This window comes from Myotis myotis, unplaced genomic scaffold, assembly GCF_014108235.1.
Source record: "Myotis myotis isolate mMyoMyo1 unplaced genomic scaffold, mMyoMyo1.p scaffold_m19_p_3, whole genome shotgun sequence".
Taxonomy (NCBI): domain Eukaryota; kingdom Metazoa; phylum Chordata; class Mammalia; order Chiroptera; family Vespertilionidae; genus Myotis; species Myotis myotis.
Window position 1 is genome coordinate 6,660,385 of NW_023416335.1, and position 14,703 is coordinate 6,675,087.

General features: G+C 42.9%; 1 protein-coding gene across 5 annotated transcripts in view; it reads left to right on the plus strand.

Moving 5' to 3' along the window:
• Positions 1-14,703, plus strand: part of SNX25 (sorting nexin 25) — a 93,239-nt gene that overhangs the window by 54,508 nt on the left and 24,028 nt on the right. For 4 of the 5 annotated variants that reach the window (XR_004966100.1, XM_036299882.1, XM_036299884.1 and 1 more), the window contains 4 exons: positions 7,152-7,333; positions 9,971-10,102; positions 11,050-11,322; positions 14,013-14,177. Coding sequence is in view for 4 of the 5 variants with exons in the window: in XM_036299882.1 (XP_036155775.1) it covers positions 7,152-7,333; positions 9,971-10,102; positions 11,050-11,322; positions 14,013-14,177 (752 nt within the window). In the remaining variant the exon portion in view is untranslated. The remainder of the gene's footprint in view (positions 1-7,151; positions 7,334-9,970; positions 10,103-11,049; positions 11,323-14,012; positions 14,178-14,703) is intronic. The other variant, XM_036299883.1, reaches the window with a different exon arrangement.

Genomic DNA, 14,703 nt, shown 5'->3' on the forward strand with positions numbered 1-14,703 from the left:
TTTTCAATCATAATCATTGATGATTAAGACATTCTATGTAACTGAAAATACTTTGAGGACTTAAAGAAATGCCATATAGCAGGCTGGGAGGAATTTCCTGACTGTGTCCCCTCTGAGGCCTTGAGGAAGTGGCCAGCTCACTCTGCTGCCAAGAGAGAATGTCCGCATCAAAGTCCCACATAACTCGTCATCTTCTGTAGTTTCTTGTCTCTGTGAAGGGCCTCCCCATCCATCCATGCACATCAGGAACCTCCTTGGAGTCGCCCTTGCTCATGCCTTCTCTGACTCATTCTGTCGTTATCTGTCATGTACTCAGGTGCTCTCATCTACCCAGGATCAGAGGAGGTGGGGTTGTGATCAGAGAAGAGACATTTGAGATAAAATGCAAAGGAGAAGTAGGGCTTATCTAGGCAGAGTGAAATAGGGACTAGGGTAGCATCCCAAGGAGAAGAAGAAACAGAATGTGCAAAGAACAGGAGGCGGGAGGAGCAGCCGGGGTGCACGGAGGAAAAAGAAAAGTCGCATGGCCGGAGTGACTTACGGAGAGAGCGAATGGAATGGCAGGAGCACTTGAGGCCTCTTAGGATCCTCGGGGCGGTGGGGAATGTGCTCTGGAAGATATCTGAGTCACCAGAAGTAGGTCTTCAGTCATCAGGCAAACACGGCCACTCTGTGAGGCACAGCTGTGCAGTGAGTAACACTGTCCCGGCTTCAGGAGATCACAGTCCGGTGAGGAGACGGCAGACGCACATAAATCACAGTGCCGTTTGGTGATGCAGTGCGAGTGGCGTGTTCAGGGTTCAGTAGTGGCACCTGAACAGAGGTGGCGAAAGGCTTTCCCTGGAGAGGAATGGAGTTGACTCGGAAGGGTTGAGCGGCTCGTGTTCCCTCTGGGCTGGTCCGGGGGATGTGGGTGGTGGGTACCTGTGCACAGATGAAGGCAGTTGAGGAACAGCCTCCTGTGCTTGGGTGGTGTCAGGTGAGACACGGAGCTGCGGGTTGGCGTGTGATGGAGAGATGAGGCTTGAAAGGCTCTCCTAACGTGTTTGGACTTAACCCTGTAGAGCCGTGGTTCTCAAACATAGCGTGCACCAGAGTCTCCTGGAGGGCTGGTTAAAATGCACACTGCGGGGCCCACCCAGCCTGCACCCCTCTGTGGACCTGAGCGCCCCGAGAGTGTGCGTCACTCCCCGTCCCCCAGCGATGCTGGTGCCGCTCGCCCAGGAACCACACTCTGATGCAGAGCCATTGATGTGTTCAGGTTTGCGCTTCAGTACCACTCTCTCGCTCTTTATTTATGATTAAAACAGCCAGCATCGCTGAGAAATGGTCTGTTATAGTAACTGGCTGCTATGGTCTGAAGGTTTGTGTTTTCCCAAAGGTCATGTGTTGAAATTCTAACATCCAAACATGATGGTAGTAGGAGGCGAGGCTTTTGGGAGGTGCTGACGTCATGGGGTGGAGCCCTGGTGGGTGGGGTTAGTGCCCTCTTACAGTAAGAGTCCCCAGAGGGACCTAACTTCTCCACATGTTGCAGACACAGCCAGAAGGTGGCCATCTGCAAGCACTTCCAGGGGATCCCTCTCCAGAACCCGCACACGCTGGCACCCTCATCTCGCATTCCCAGCCTCCAGGCCTGTGAGAAATACATTTCTGGTGACAGCTCCCCAGTCTGTGGGGTTTGGCTATAGTCTCCTGAATGGACTAAAACACTGGCCAGGTGTAGGAGTTCTAGTGATAAAGGGACATATGCTAGATTTTCCCTGCATTGTGCTATGAATAAGCCCCGTATTTCAGCTCCTTCAAAACTGTCTTTTCTGCTCTTCTGAATCCCGAAATGTTATCAAGAATAGTTAAGGTGATTCAGAGTCATGTTTATCCAGCCGACTACAGCAAGGGACATGATGTGGTTTGGGGCTGCTGGAGACTGCTGCTATAAATAGTACCCCCTTGGAAGTACGTGGGGGAGGATGGATGCGGAGGCTTTGGCAAAATTGTGCATCTTTTTTCCTTTAGAGTATACGTAAACAGTGTTGGAATTGACTATAGTAGGGCTGTAGAAGAACTTTGGAATATATCAAAGGTGTATATTTATAATTTTATATATATACACACACAGTTACTAGTTAATAAGAACCGTAGTGCTTTCCATCAGGAATTATTTTATAAAGATAATATGTAGCGTCATTATTTGATTTGGAATTTAAAGGCGTCCTTGCCTGAACGAAGGGAGCTCATTGCCTCAGGGTCCTTTCTGATGCTTTGATGTGATCTGACTTTCTGCCATTGCAATAATTCGAAACAAATAGTTCCTAATTTAGTTTTTAAAATTTTTATTTATTGATTTGAGAGAGAGAGAAACATTGACTTGTTCTACCCATTTATGTATTCATTCACTGGTTGATTCTTGCATGTGCCCTGACCAGGAATTGAACCTGCAACCTTGGCTTCAACCAGCTGTGTTTCTAATTTATGAATGACCTAACCTTATAAAACACCGCAGGCTGGTTCTCTGCCACTGCTATAGGGGCCCTCACCATCACCAGCGTCTCTCCCTGTCTGGCCCTCGCACTGTGAGAACTGCCGCCTCCAGTACCTCATGTCCCTTCCACTGTCCTTTGCCCCTCATTCTCTCCCTATGGGGACTCGGGGCACTTCTGTTAAACTCTCTATAGTCTCGTAATTTTATAGCAACTCTACTGTCAACTCTGTCCCCCCCAGGAAAGCTTCAGTGATCACAGATTCTAACACCTGCATTTATACAGATGAAGCTCAGGCCCAGAGATGTTCAGCACTGTACTGTGTGACTAGAAGCTACCAGTTAGGCCACATAGATCTGGATCTTGAACCCAGGTCTCCCGATTTTCAGTCCTGGACTCCTCCCACTACACTGCTCATTCACCCAGGTAGATGTCATGAGAGCCATGCTCAAAACTGACAGGTTATATGGGCCAGATCTGTGCTCGGAGCGTATATGTCAGATCTGTTCAGCTTGTTCTCATTTGGGAGCAGGGCTCCCCTGGTAATTGAATGTGTGGGAAAGTGTATTGCAAACATGTCGGAGGGCCTTGACCAGAGGCAGTGCTAGATACAGTTGAAGGAAGGAATGGAAGGTGTGCTGTCAGGCCCCTGGCCCGCCGTGCAGGGCTGGCGCCCTGTGGTTTTTTCCATCATAATGTGAGTGGTTCCGCCATCCGCTCCTGCTGTCCTTTCTCCTTATTCCTCAAGTGTACTTTCCATAGACGTGCAGGGACACTTAGGAAATTTCAAGTGTTTGGTGTGGTAAGAACCCGCTTTGTTCTTAAAAAAAAAAGAAAGAAAAGAAAAAGAACCTACCGGCCTCAAGTTGAGAAGCAAGGGAAGTCTCTTTTCCTTCCTGGCCGGCCTTGGAGGTGATCTTCAGGTAACTTTGAAGAAGTGTGCGGCGATAAGTTAACTACTGAGAATTGCTGCCAAGAGGTCAAGCACCGTTTCTCATCTGGAAACTGAACCGGTGCCTAAGTCAATACACACCTGGGCCCTGCGCCCTCCTCTCAAGGGGGTTTGTTTCAAAGGCTTGTTCACCTGTCAGCATGGATACAGGCGAGGAGTGGAGGCTCCTGTAGGGAGGAAGTCCCCTACGTCCTTACTGATTGCCTGGGGTGTGAGCGGACCCTGCGTCCTGAGGAGTCGGGAAGGGCAAGTGTGTGGCCGGTGTCCTTCCATACCACAGGGGTTTGCAGCCCTATTAGTGCTTCTCGGTGGTGTGAAATACTATATTAGGGGTCCTGGGACATTTGACAGGGTTTGGAGACATTGTTGGTTGTCACATCTGGGAGAGAGGATGCTACTGGCACCTAGTGGTAGAGGCCAGGGATGCTGCTACACATCCTGCAGTGCACAGGTCAGCCCTACAACAGTTAACCAGCCCCAAAGGTCGGCAGTACTGCCTGGGGTTGAGAAACCTGCTGTGTCAGCGCCCAGCCCAAGGAGGTGCTGTTGTTAGGGTATGCCTTGGAATTTGAGCGGTGTTATAAGAAAAGAGAAATATTTTGCGATTGACATTTTTTAATACCTGAAAAATATAGGGGTGGCATTTCCATCCACTTATACTTGTGCTATTTCTGGAGTCGCTGGTTTGCATTGTAAGTTACTTCACCCTCCTTTGCCTCATTAGAGATAGTACCTAACACTTGTGCCCTGGTGTTTTTGTCTCTCTGCAAGCCTTCCACTTGCTTAAGGAAGAACTGCATCATGGGTAGAAGGTGCTACAACAGGCAGCTCTATGGTGTTGGTCACAGGTCTGCTGGGATGTCCTTATAGCCAATGTCTATAAAAGGGTTCCCTAATGTCTAATTCAAGTGTCCTTTGCAGCAAATGAACCCAAATGAATCCATTTCCTTTTGCTTTGACCTCAGTAGAATCTAGACAATCTAGGAGAAAAAAACAATAAACATTTATAATTAACTAGAAGCCTGGTGCACAGATTCGTGCACCCGTGGGGTCCCTCGGCCTGGCCTGCACCCTCTCGCAATCCGGGACCCCTCGGGGATGTCGGAGAGCCGGTTTTGGCCTGATCTACACAAGTTAGGTTGAGGGACCCCACCAGTGCACGAATCCATGCACCGGGCCTCTAGTATGCATATAAGATCTTTGATTAATCTCTTCCTACCCTCCACCCTCCCCCCTTCCCTCTGAGATTCATCAGTCTGTTCCATGTTTCCATGCCTGTGCATTGAGTGTCTGCCCCCTGGTGGTCAGTGCATGTCATGGATGGTTGAACAGTTGCTTAGGTTTTTATATGTAGAGATAGCTTTAGAATATTACATCACTTGTGTGTTCATCTTGGCACCAATTTAGAGAGCCACTGCCATCCAGTTTCACCTGCCACTGCGTATCGTCTTGGCCTTCTTTTAAAAGCTAGATTCAATGTTGTATGGTTGATGGTTTTTTCACATTGCGCCATGTAACGTAAGGCCTTACAGAGAAATAGCCATATGAATCTGTCTTGAGCCAGCTGGGCCACACTGGTCACCACATACCCACTTGTCTATACATTTCTTGACTTGACTATTTCTTGGCTAAATGGGTTTTCAGGTTACAAAGATATGTATTCATTTGTATCAAAAGGATTTTTGCATGACAGGCACATGGGCTACACGAGGCCATGTTAGCCATTTAGCCCTGAACTTGGCTTTAATTTTCTGAGGCAAAAATAAACAGGATTTTTGTAAGCAACAGGCTGCATTTACATTTGTTAGGAACAAGCTTGTGCCCAGCCAATGGCATAGGATTGCTCTTTAACAAACAGAAGGTATCGTTCAAGTAGAAAACCAGAATATTCTCTGCCCTGCAGCTGGGTTTAGAGGAAGGTTTATTCTTTTTTATTCTCCCTTTTCTTTGGAATCTGCTTCTAGTTTTTGTATTTGAAAAAGGCTGTTACAGCTTTCCTAGGAGGAGAAGAATTTGATTGTCGGTAAGTGTGTTCAGTTTCTTCCATCTACTAGTATGTCTCTTTATTAGCCTCTTTTCACCCCAAATTAAAATATGTTCTAGGTTTGTTTTGTGAAAAGTATTTTTTATCCCCAATCTTAGGGTAATTTAAATGCTATGCACACAATTTTGATTTTTAAGGATATATGTTTAAAAATAATTTTTCCCCCTGAAAAATTAGCTCTTCCAAGCATCTAGTTCTTTAGAGGCACACACAGCGCTTCCTAGTTTGCATAGACTAATCTGGGGGTAGACAGTTTTCACCCTGATCTTCCCACCGGAGGCTCTGCGCTACTAGTGTTCCTGTTGAGATGAAAGCTGCATTCCTGAGTTCTTCAGTAGGGGCCTCGCTGTCAGCCAAGCACAGGACGCGCTGAGAAACCATGTGGACGTCCAATGAAAGATCTGAGCGCCATGTGGGGAAGCGTCTGTAATATCTGCCAGGCCCTCCTGCAGGCCCTCTAGTGCCCTGCCGTCTGCGGTGGCCCTGTGCTAAGCCCTGGAAAAGCTGCTTCTGAAAGATAACACGTGTTGTGGTGCTTGTCTGAATATTTTCAGTTACTCTGTTTGGCCTGCCGGGGTCCTGTTTTAAGCATTTGTAGAAACTAAGTGGACATGAGAGGGAATGATCACCCTGGGGAATTGGAGGGCTCCAGGCGAGAAATAAAACGTTTCTTACTCTCCAGACCCCCTTCTTTTATTGGGGTAGTTCCAGTCTAAGCCAAGGACATGAGGACTCGCCTCCGGTGTGCGCTGCCCGGCTAGGGAGCACCTGTGTGTGTGGGTCACCAAGGCCGGGCATTGCCCAGCAATCTCAGGGGTTTCGGAAGTGAGCCTGCTCTCTGCTCTCCACCGCGAATTTCACTTCCCTACTCCTGCAGCCCTCTGACCCTCACTCTCACCCACCTCCCTCTAAGCAGGCAACCTCACTCTCTCCTTCAAGAAAACAGAATCCACGTGGGGGAGCTGCTTCAGCTTCGGCCGTCACTCCCGATCGCTGGTGTCACATCCATTCCCGATGGCTGGTGTCACATCCATTCCGGTTGTGCAGTGGAGGAGGCGGCTTCCCCACAGCCAGGCTCCGCACCTGCCTCCTGGGTTCCCTCCCCCGCCTGACACCCCTCCTCCCCGCCTAGTGGTCCTTTCTCATCAGCGTTGAAACCCGCTCACTTCTGTCCCGTGAAAAAACACGCAAGACTAACAAAAGCCTTCCCCCCACCCCAAACCCTGCTTCAGATTGTGTAGGCAAAGCAGGCCATTTTCCACAAGGTAGTGCTCAATGCTTAGTCATTTTTAAAAATTAATGAAACCATTGTAAACATCCACCTGGGAGTAGACCCGTGCAGGTGGAACCGCGTTGGTCAGGGGTTAACTGTATTTCCATGCAAACATGCGGAGCGGTTTGGTTTGTGAGTATAGTGTTGACAGAGGAGGTTTGTAACATGGTTTACACTGAGTAAGATTTGTCAGGGACATGGTTAAAAATTAATGGTATTTCTATTGAGAGTATGCGTATGTTTAGCATGAATTCTATCCTATTCCGTCCCATCCCACCCTATTCTTCAGTACCCACTGTTGTTCAAAATGCCCCGCACCTGACAGTAACCTGGTTCGGAGCCGTTGCGTTCCCTCTTTCACCCCGTGCTCTGACTGGGCCCTGTCCACCCCTCCCATTCAAGGTAAAGAAACTGCTGCGATGAAAGCTGACCTCCTGAGGGCCAGGAATATGAAAAGGTACATTAACCAACTGACGGTGGCGAAGAAGCAGTGCGAGAAGAGAATCAGGATGCTGGGGGGTCCCGACTACGACCAGCAAGAGGATGGGGCCTTGGAGGAGGGGGAGGGGCCGCAAAGCCAGAAGGTAGAACTTTCAGTTTCTTGTTTGACCATTTCATGTTTGTTATGAACGCTGGTGGAATCAGAGATACAGTCTTGTAACTTTCTGGTATTTAATTTAAGGCAAATGTTCCAGAATCTAGACTCACATGTTTGCTTTTATGAGTGACGAGCTGTATTACCTGGTGTCATTGACTTCCGGGAATGGTAATGGGAATGATAGGTAGGCATGGGGTGGATGTATGTGTGTGCGCATGCCTGTGTGTGTTTTCCCACCCTCCTTTTTCCCTCCCACAATCCTGGAGGAGCATAATTTAAAACCTTCCCACAGAGGAAACTTCAGGCTCATTATTTCACTAGGGGATTCTGTTAACCATTTTAAGGCAGAGATAAAATCAATTTTAACAACACCTGTTTAATAAGTGGAGGAGAAAAACATTACAAGGAAAAACAAAACAAAACCCAAACTAGTAACCAATATCCATCATGACCCGAATAGAAAATAGAAAATTCCTTAATAATATTTTGGTAAATCAAATCCAGCAATCTATAGATAGAAGAGTACTCCAATGTCCTTATTCTAAACATTTTGTACATTGTTTATCTGCAATTCTATTATCAAGGCTTAATGAAATACTCATTTTTTAAAACAGCTTTATTAAGATATAATGACATACACTTTTATTTAAAGTGTATACAAAGAAATTTTGACATATGTATGTATTCATGAAGTTATCATCACAATGAAGATAGCCAGCATCTTTATCACACACAGGAGTTTCCTGGTGCATTTGTAACCTCTCGACCCCACTGACCTAATTCTTTCATCCATGCTTACTCACCTAGAAAGCGACCTCTTGACTACCTTGTTTTTTGCCACCCATCATTGTTTTGTCTGTCTCAGCCAAAATGCTGGTTCAGGCTTTTTCTGATTAGTTTTTGTTGTCTGTTGTGATACACAGCAGCTGTTGTAAGTCTCACAGCCACCCATAAAGTGGGCGGTACTGTCCTCATTCCACAGAAGAAGCAGCTGAGGCTCAGAGTGGTGGAGTAACAGCTCATGGGCCTAGGAGGTGGCAGAGTCAGACGCAAACGTAGGCAGTGCCGGTGTCCCACAGTGAAGTGCTCCTGTGGGCCTCCAGAGAAGGAAAAACAAATGGGAGTAGAGAACTTGGTTCATCTCCGCAGAGAGAAGGCATATCAGGTGTTTTAGTAATCCTGCTTGAGATAGACTTACCCTGGTTTGTGTGGGCATATTTGCACTGTGGGGACCGAACACAGAAAGAATTAAATCTAACAATGGAATAGTTTAGATTTTTTGGACTTAACTTTGCAAATATGAATTTTATCCAACTGGGGAATCATTTGATCTGAGTGAACTTATGCTGGGAAGGATTCCTTAGAATTGGTGGAATGTCCTTCCTGCTCAACTCCTCCCTATATTAACACTCAGTGGGTCTCTGAGTGACCTGTCCTCCGTAGCCACAGGCGGCGTAGCCACAGGCGGTGTGGGTTTCTTCTGACCTCAGGAGCATGGGCAGTCAGGATTGGTACTTCAGAATGCTTCACCAGCACGGTTTACGTAGAGTAAAGCTACATGCTACAGTCTCCAGAGTGAGGACACCAACTAAACACTAATGGTCTGGAATATTTATGGGAACTTGTTATTAGTGGTCTGTAGCAAGGCATGGCCATCTTCTTTAATTAGGTACCGGAAGTTGTTAGAAAAAAAGGTCCCTTTCCCACAGAACAGATTGAGGCTTACTGTCGCAGAAGAGTTGAATGTTCATTGACCACATGCACTTGGTAACATTTCTGAAAATATTATCACAATATTAAGAATCTTAAAATGTTTTATTTTCATTGTATTTGAGTTATACTTAGATGCCATTTAAAAAATCTCATTAAGAACCAAGAATATGAGACTTAAATTCCTTCTAAATTAATTTGGGGCATTTCTCCTAGTTCATTGAGTTATGAATTATAATGAAGGTCATCTGCTTTCTCATATCACAGCAGTCCATGCTTATGATCATTCCCACGGAGTCTTCAACTAGTGCTTTTTCTTTTACTGTAAGCATGCAGAATAATAAAGGTAATTTGGTATATCCATACAATAGAATATTATGGATTAATTAAATGATACTTATAAAATATTTGTAATTGAATGTGATACTCTAAACAAAAAGGGCAAAATATAAAATAATTTGTAGATTTGCTCAGCTATATAAAAATAGGATGGAAAGCAAAAATACCAAATTATTACACTCTGGCTTCCTGGTCTTAAATACATTTCTCTTGAATTTTTCTATTATTGGCATCTATTGCTTTCAGCAGTACATCCAATAGGGCAAGGTTATGTCTATTTCATTTCCTAGAAGTATGCCTGATAACAGAGTTGATGCCAAATAGATTTTGTGCTGAATGAGTGAATGATTAATAGAAAATTGGTATTTATTGAATATGTGCATTTTGAATATTCAGTAAACTTTTACCATTTAAAATTTAAGAGGGTGAGAGAAGTACTGTATTACATTGACTATGACCTTAAAACAGTGAGGCATTTTCCCCCCCGAATGTAGAAATTAATCCATTGGAAGTTAAAGCAAACTGATATTTAAAATTTTGCTTTTAAGAGCTTTTTCTTAAATTCTCTTAATAGATTCTTCAATTTGAAGACATCTTGGCCAATGCTTTCTACCGAGAGCACTTCCGAATGTACATGGAAAGAATGGACAAGAGAGCTCTGATTGGCTTTTGGGAGTCTGTGGAATATTTAAAGAATGCTAATAAGGTGGTATTTTTAGACTAAGGAATATTAATCACTAGCTGATAAAAACTTGTATGCTAGGCAGTGTGTCTGTGTTTCTCAGTGAAACTATAAGAGAGAATTCATGAAAAGAACATTTTAACCAATATAATATTGGCATGATGTTTTGCTCATAATGGTAAATAAAAATTAGCTTTTTTTTTTTTTTTTTTTTTTAAACAAAAGTTGCTTTTGAATGTGTAGTCAAAGGGAAAAAAAGATTTATAAAAGTACCAAAATAGTGAATTTAGTTTCAGGTACTTCCTTTTTGACACATTATATAACGGCATGTGCATACCCACATTGCTGTTATAATAAATTTGGTCTTGTCACCTACAACTCAACCTTATAACCTTGTTATTTTTAATATAATGTGCATATTTTATACTATTGATTGTGCTTTTATTTTATTTAAAATTTAAAATATGATTGACTTAAGGAACACAGAAAAAAATTTTGGTTACAGTGAAAAGCCCAACAATAAACATTATGTTTTGTACTTAACAATTTCTCAATATATATTTAAGAATTAAATTCAAGAATATGAAATATATATGCATGGCTATATCTATACATATACTTAACAACATGTATAATATATATACATATATTTTGTGCGGCTTATTAAAAGAAGCACAGAGAGCACTGTATACATTAAATTACTCACTTTTACTGTACATGAGTGCTGCTGGAATTGAATGCCACCTGTTAACTGTTCAACATGAAGTGTTCATTTTAAGGACCCGGCTGTTGTGTTCAGTGGCTCACACTTACCCTTTGGCCCTGAATGTACACGAAGCCTTGGGCCCACCCTGGCTACCAGTGTGCGTTCTCAGTGTCGCCCTTCCCCCTTTAAAGCACAGAGAGGCAGAAGAGAAGAATTCTCAGAGGTGATATTTCTTACCTTCCTCATTCTCTTCCTGTCTTTTCAGAATGAAATCCCACAGTTAGTTGGTGAAATTTACCAGAATTTCTTTGTGGAGAGCAAAGAAATATCGGTGGAAAAATCCCTTTACAAAGAGATCCAGCAGTGTCTTGTAGGAAATAAAGGTATTGAAGTGTTCTTCAAAATCCAGGGAGACGTTTACGAGGTCCTGAAGGACAGGTATTACCCTTCGTTTATTGTCAGTGACCTCTATGAGAAAATGACGATGCAAGAGGAAGAAACACCTGCCTCACAGTTGACTTCTAACAAGGATGAAGCGGTGAGTCCCATTCAACTTCCTGCTTCCTCTCAGTGCGTAAACTTTGAATATGATTAGGTGAGCACTTATTGTATAAGGCAAATTTGGGGTGCACCTCCATCCTTTAACATATAGGAATTTCAGTAGAACTTGAAGTTGAATTATCATGTTGCACATGTCTTTCTTTGTCCTTCTGACCAACTGGCTACCATTTTCCAACATTGTGTCAGAGGCCTCCCTGCCTTATGCCTGCCTGAGACACACCCTGGTTTGACTCCTGGAAATCTGTGAAGTGGGCCGTTTGAGACAAAGGATGGGGAAAAATAAGGAGAGGCAGAGAATGTAAGAGGAGTCATGGGAAATATTTTGGAGTTAAGAAAATCAGGTGAAATGAAGATGTTCTGGAAGGATCCTTGCTCTCCATACCTGAAGTCTGATTCCTGTTAGTGTACCAGGTCGCTCTGGACAGCCCCAGAGGCTATCCATTCACTATCAATGACTTTTGCTATCAGTGAGTCTTAAGTTTTGTGAAGGTACAAAGAAAAAAAATGTGTTTTAGAGTCTTCTTACATAGAAAGATTATCATTTATCTTGGATTCTTTCTGCCCAGTTCACTGTATCTCAAGCCCTGAGGATCAAGTACTTGAGCTTGATAATATTAGAATCTGGCGTCTCTGAACTGTTGTTAAATTCATTCACTCAGGTTTTTTTTTAAAGAAATATGTTTTTATTGATTTCAGAGAGAAGAATGGAGAGGGAGAAAGAGATAGAAACATCAATGAGAGAGAATCATTGATCGGCTGCCTCCTATATGCCCCCTACTACTGGGTATCGAGACTGCAACCCGGGCATGTGCCCTGACCAAATGTCCACCTATGAACCGTGACCTCCTGGGTCGCGGGTGGATGCTCAACCACTGAGCCATACCTGCCGGGCCAGGCTTTAAAAAAAAAAGTTTTGTTACTTGGTTGTTTACATTTTCGGTATACAAAACCACTAAGCTCTTTGGTACAAAACTCATTACTCATTGCATTTTCTTTTTAAGACAGGCCAGTTTGGTTTTTTGGTTGTTTGTTTGTTAATCCTCACCTAAGAATATTTTTCAAGGGAGTGGGAGAGACGGAGAGAGAGAAACATTGATGTAAAAGAGACACATAAGTTGGTTGACTCCCTCACACCCTGACCAGGACCAGGAATTGATCCTGCAACCAAGGTACTTGCCCTTGACCAGAATCAAACCTGTGACCCTTCAGTCCACGACCAACACTCTGTCCACTGAGCCAAACTGGCTAGGGCAGGCCAGTTTGTTTTACTATGTTATCGCTCTACCTAAAAGTTAAAATGGTTAATATGCAAATGAGGTTATTCAAATTAATAAAAACATTAATACCCAACAGATAAATTGAACAAGGATTTTAACTGACACTTGATAAGAAAAGTAATAGTAAACAAAACATAAAAAAATGTCCAACTTCACCTAAGATTCAAAGGGGGGTATTATATATTACTGATGTTTTGATAGTTCCTACTCTTTGTTTTAATAATCAAATTTATCTACAAGTTTATCCTAGAACATAGCTAAAAATGAGAAAAAAGTTTATACACAATGAAGTTTAACTTAATACACCTGGGAGAGCTAAAGTGCAAAATCAACTCGTAGAGGAGCAGCGGTAGCATCTGCCTCAGTTAAATTTCAATTCATAAAGTACCATGCTACATAAATTATAATTTTGAAGACTGTAATAGCCTCAAAATATGTTATGTGAAAAAGGCAGAATACCCACTCAAGTGTGTACAGGTGTAAAATTATGTCATAATAGATATACTTATGGACAGGATTAGAAAGAAACTACAGAAATGAAAACAGCTTGGTTTGCTGTTTTCAGCAAAAATAAGGTAATATTTATTTTTCTTTGAAAAAAAATTAATACACTGTTTGTTACAATTCAAAATAGTTAGAAGAAAAAACTCTGGAAGAAAGTTAAGGAGTAAACAAACCCGAAGATAGTTCTCAGCAGTTCTTTTCAGGGTCCTGATGTTGCTGCTCGTGAATCTAAGTAACAGGCCCTTTAGGAATCTCGCCAGATGTTTCCAAGTTACATAGTTCTTTGTGAACCTTAAGTCACTTTCAAATGCTAACCATTTTACTAGTAAGTAATCTACGTATGATTTATAAAATACATCTTCAAGAGAAGGACTGAACAGAGTCTATACAGAAAGTACTTTTGCTAGTAGGAATCTGGAAATTTTATTTTAAAGAGACTTGCATGAGTTTTTCCATAATATTCTTAGGACACCAAAAGGAATCCAAACCTGTGTCTTTGTCAAAGATGAGAGACAGGACATTGTGGTAGAGCTGGGAAGACAACTCTGTTGCCTCCCCTTGTTCCATGCATATCCCCTTGGGTGAACCATTTGGGAAATAATGGTGTGGAATCATTTTCCTTTCCCTAGGATATGAGATGTTTCCTTGTTTTGTTTTTTTCTCATTGCGATTCTGAACACCAATTACTTTGGTTCCAAATACTTTAATTTTTCACTTTACTGAGAAAAGGCAGTCTGCTTCTGGACTTTCTACTATAGATTTTTTCCTTAGTGGAGCTGATTCCTTGGGCAGTGCATTGTGATGATGTGGTGCCTATCTAAAAGGTAAGAATTACGGAATAGTCCATCTTTGTATGACACAGTGGTTATGTGACTTCCTCCTCCAGGGCCTGGGGGATGAGGCTGGTGAGGAAGCTGTGGATGAAGGCACCAGTCGGATTAATGAACAAGCCAGTTTTGCTGTAAACAAACTACGAGAACTAAACGAGAAACTTGAATATAAAAGGCAAGCTCTAAATTCTATTCAAAATGCACCAAAACCTGACAAGAAGGTAACTCTTTCGCTTTCAAGGTTGTCTTTGAAAGTTTCCATTTTTTAAATTTGATAAATAGTAGTTTTCAGTTTAGGCTGAGAGGTGCCACGTTTTCTTTAAAAAGAATTTTATTTTAAGTTCTGTTGTTGTTGTTACTGTTTTGCTTCTAGTAAGAATTAGGAAAGTACTTGTTTTTACTCTTGTATGACTTGCGTTTCTTTCCCCACCATCATCTGTGAATAAGTGTTCCCTGGACTGGCTTGCCTGCAGTACCTTTGGGGGAGGGGCAAAGCTTTCCCTTGAACCAAGGTTGTTTCTGCAAGTGAATTAACTGCTCAAGGACAATCTTTACCTTTTTTAAATTTTCTTATAAATGCTGCAAGTAAAATATAGAGAACCTCACCAAATTATGCAAGAAAAAAATTATCTTGCTAAAAGGAAACAGAATTAGTAAGTTTAAAAATGTGAACAGCATCTCACTCATTGGCATTTGTCACACCCAGGAGGCGGTGTGGCCTTTGCCTGGGGTTCATGCCTGTTTGGA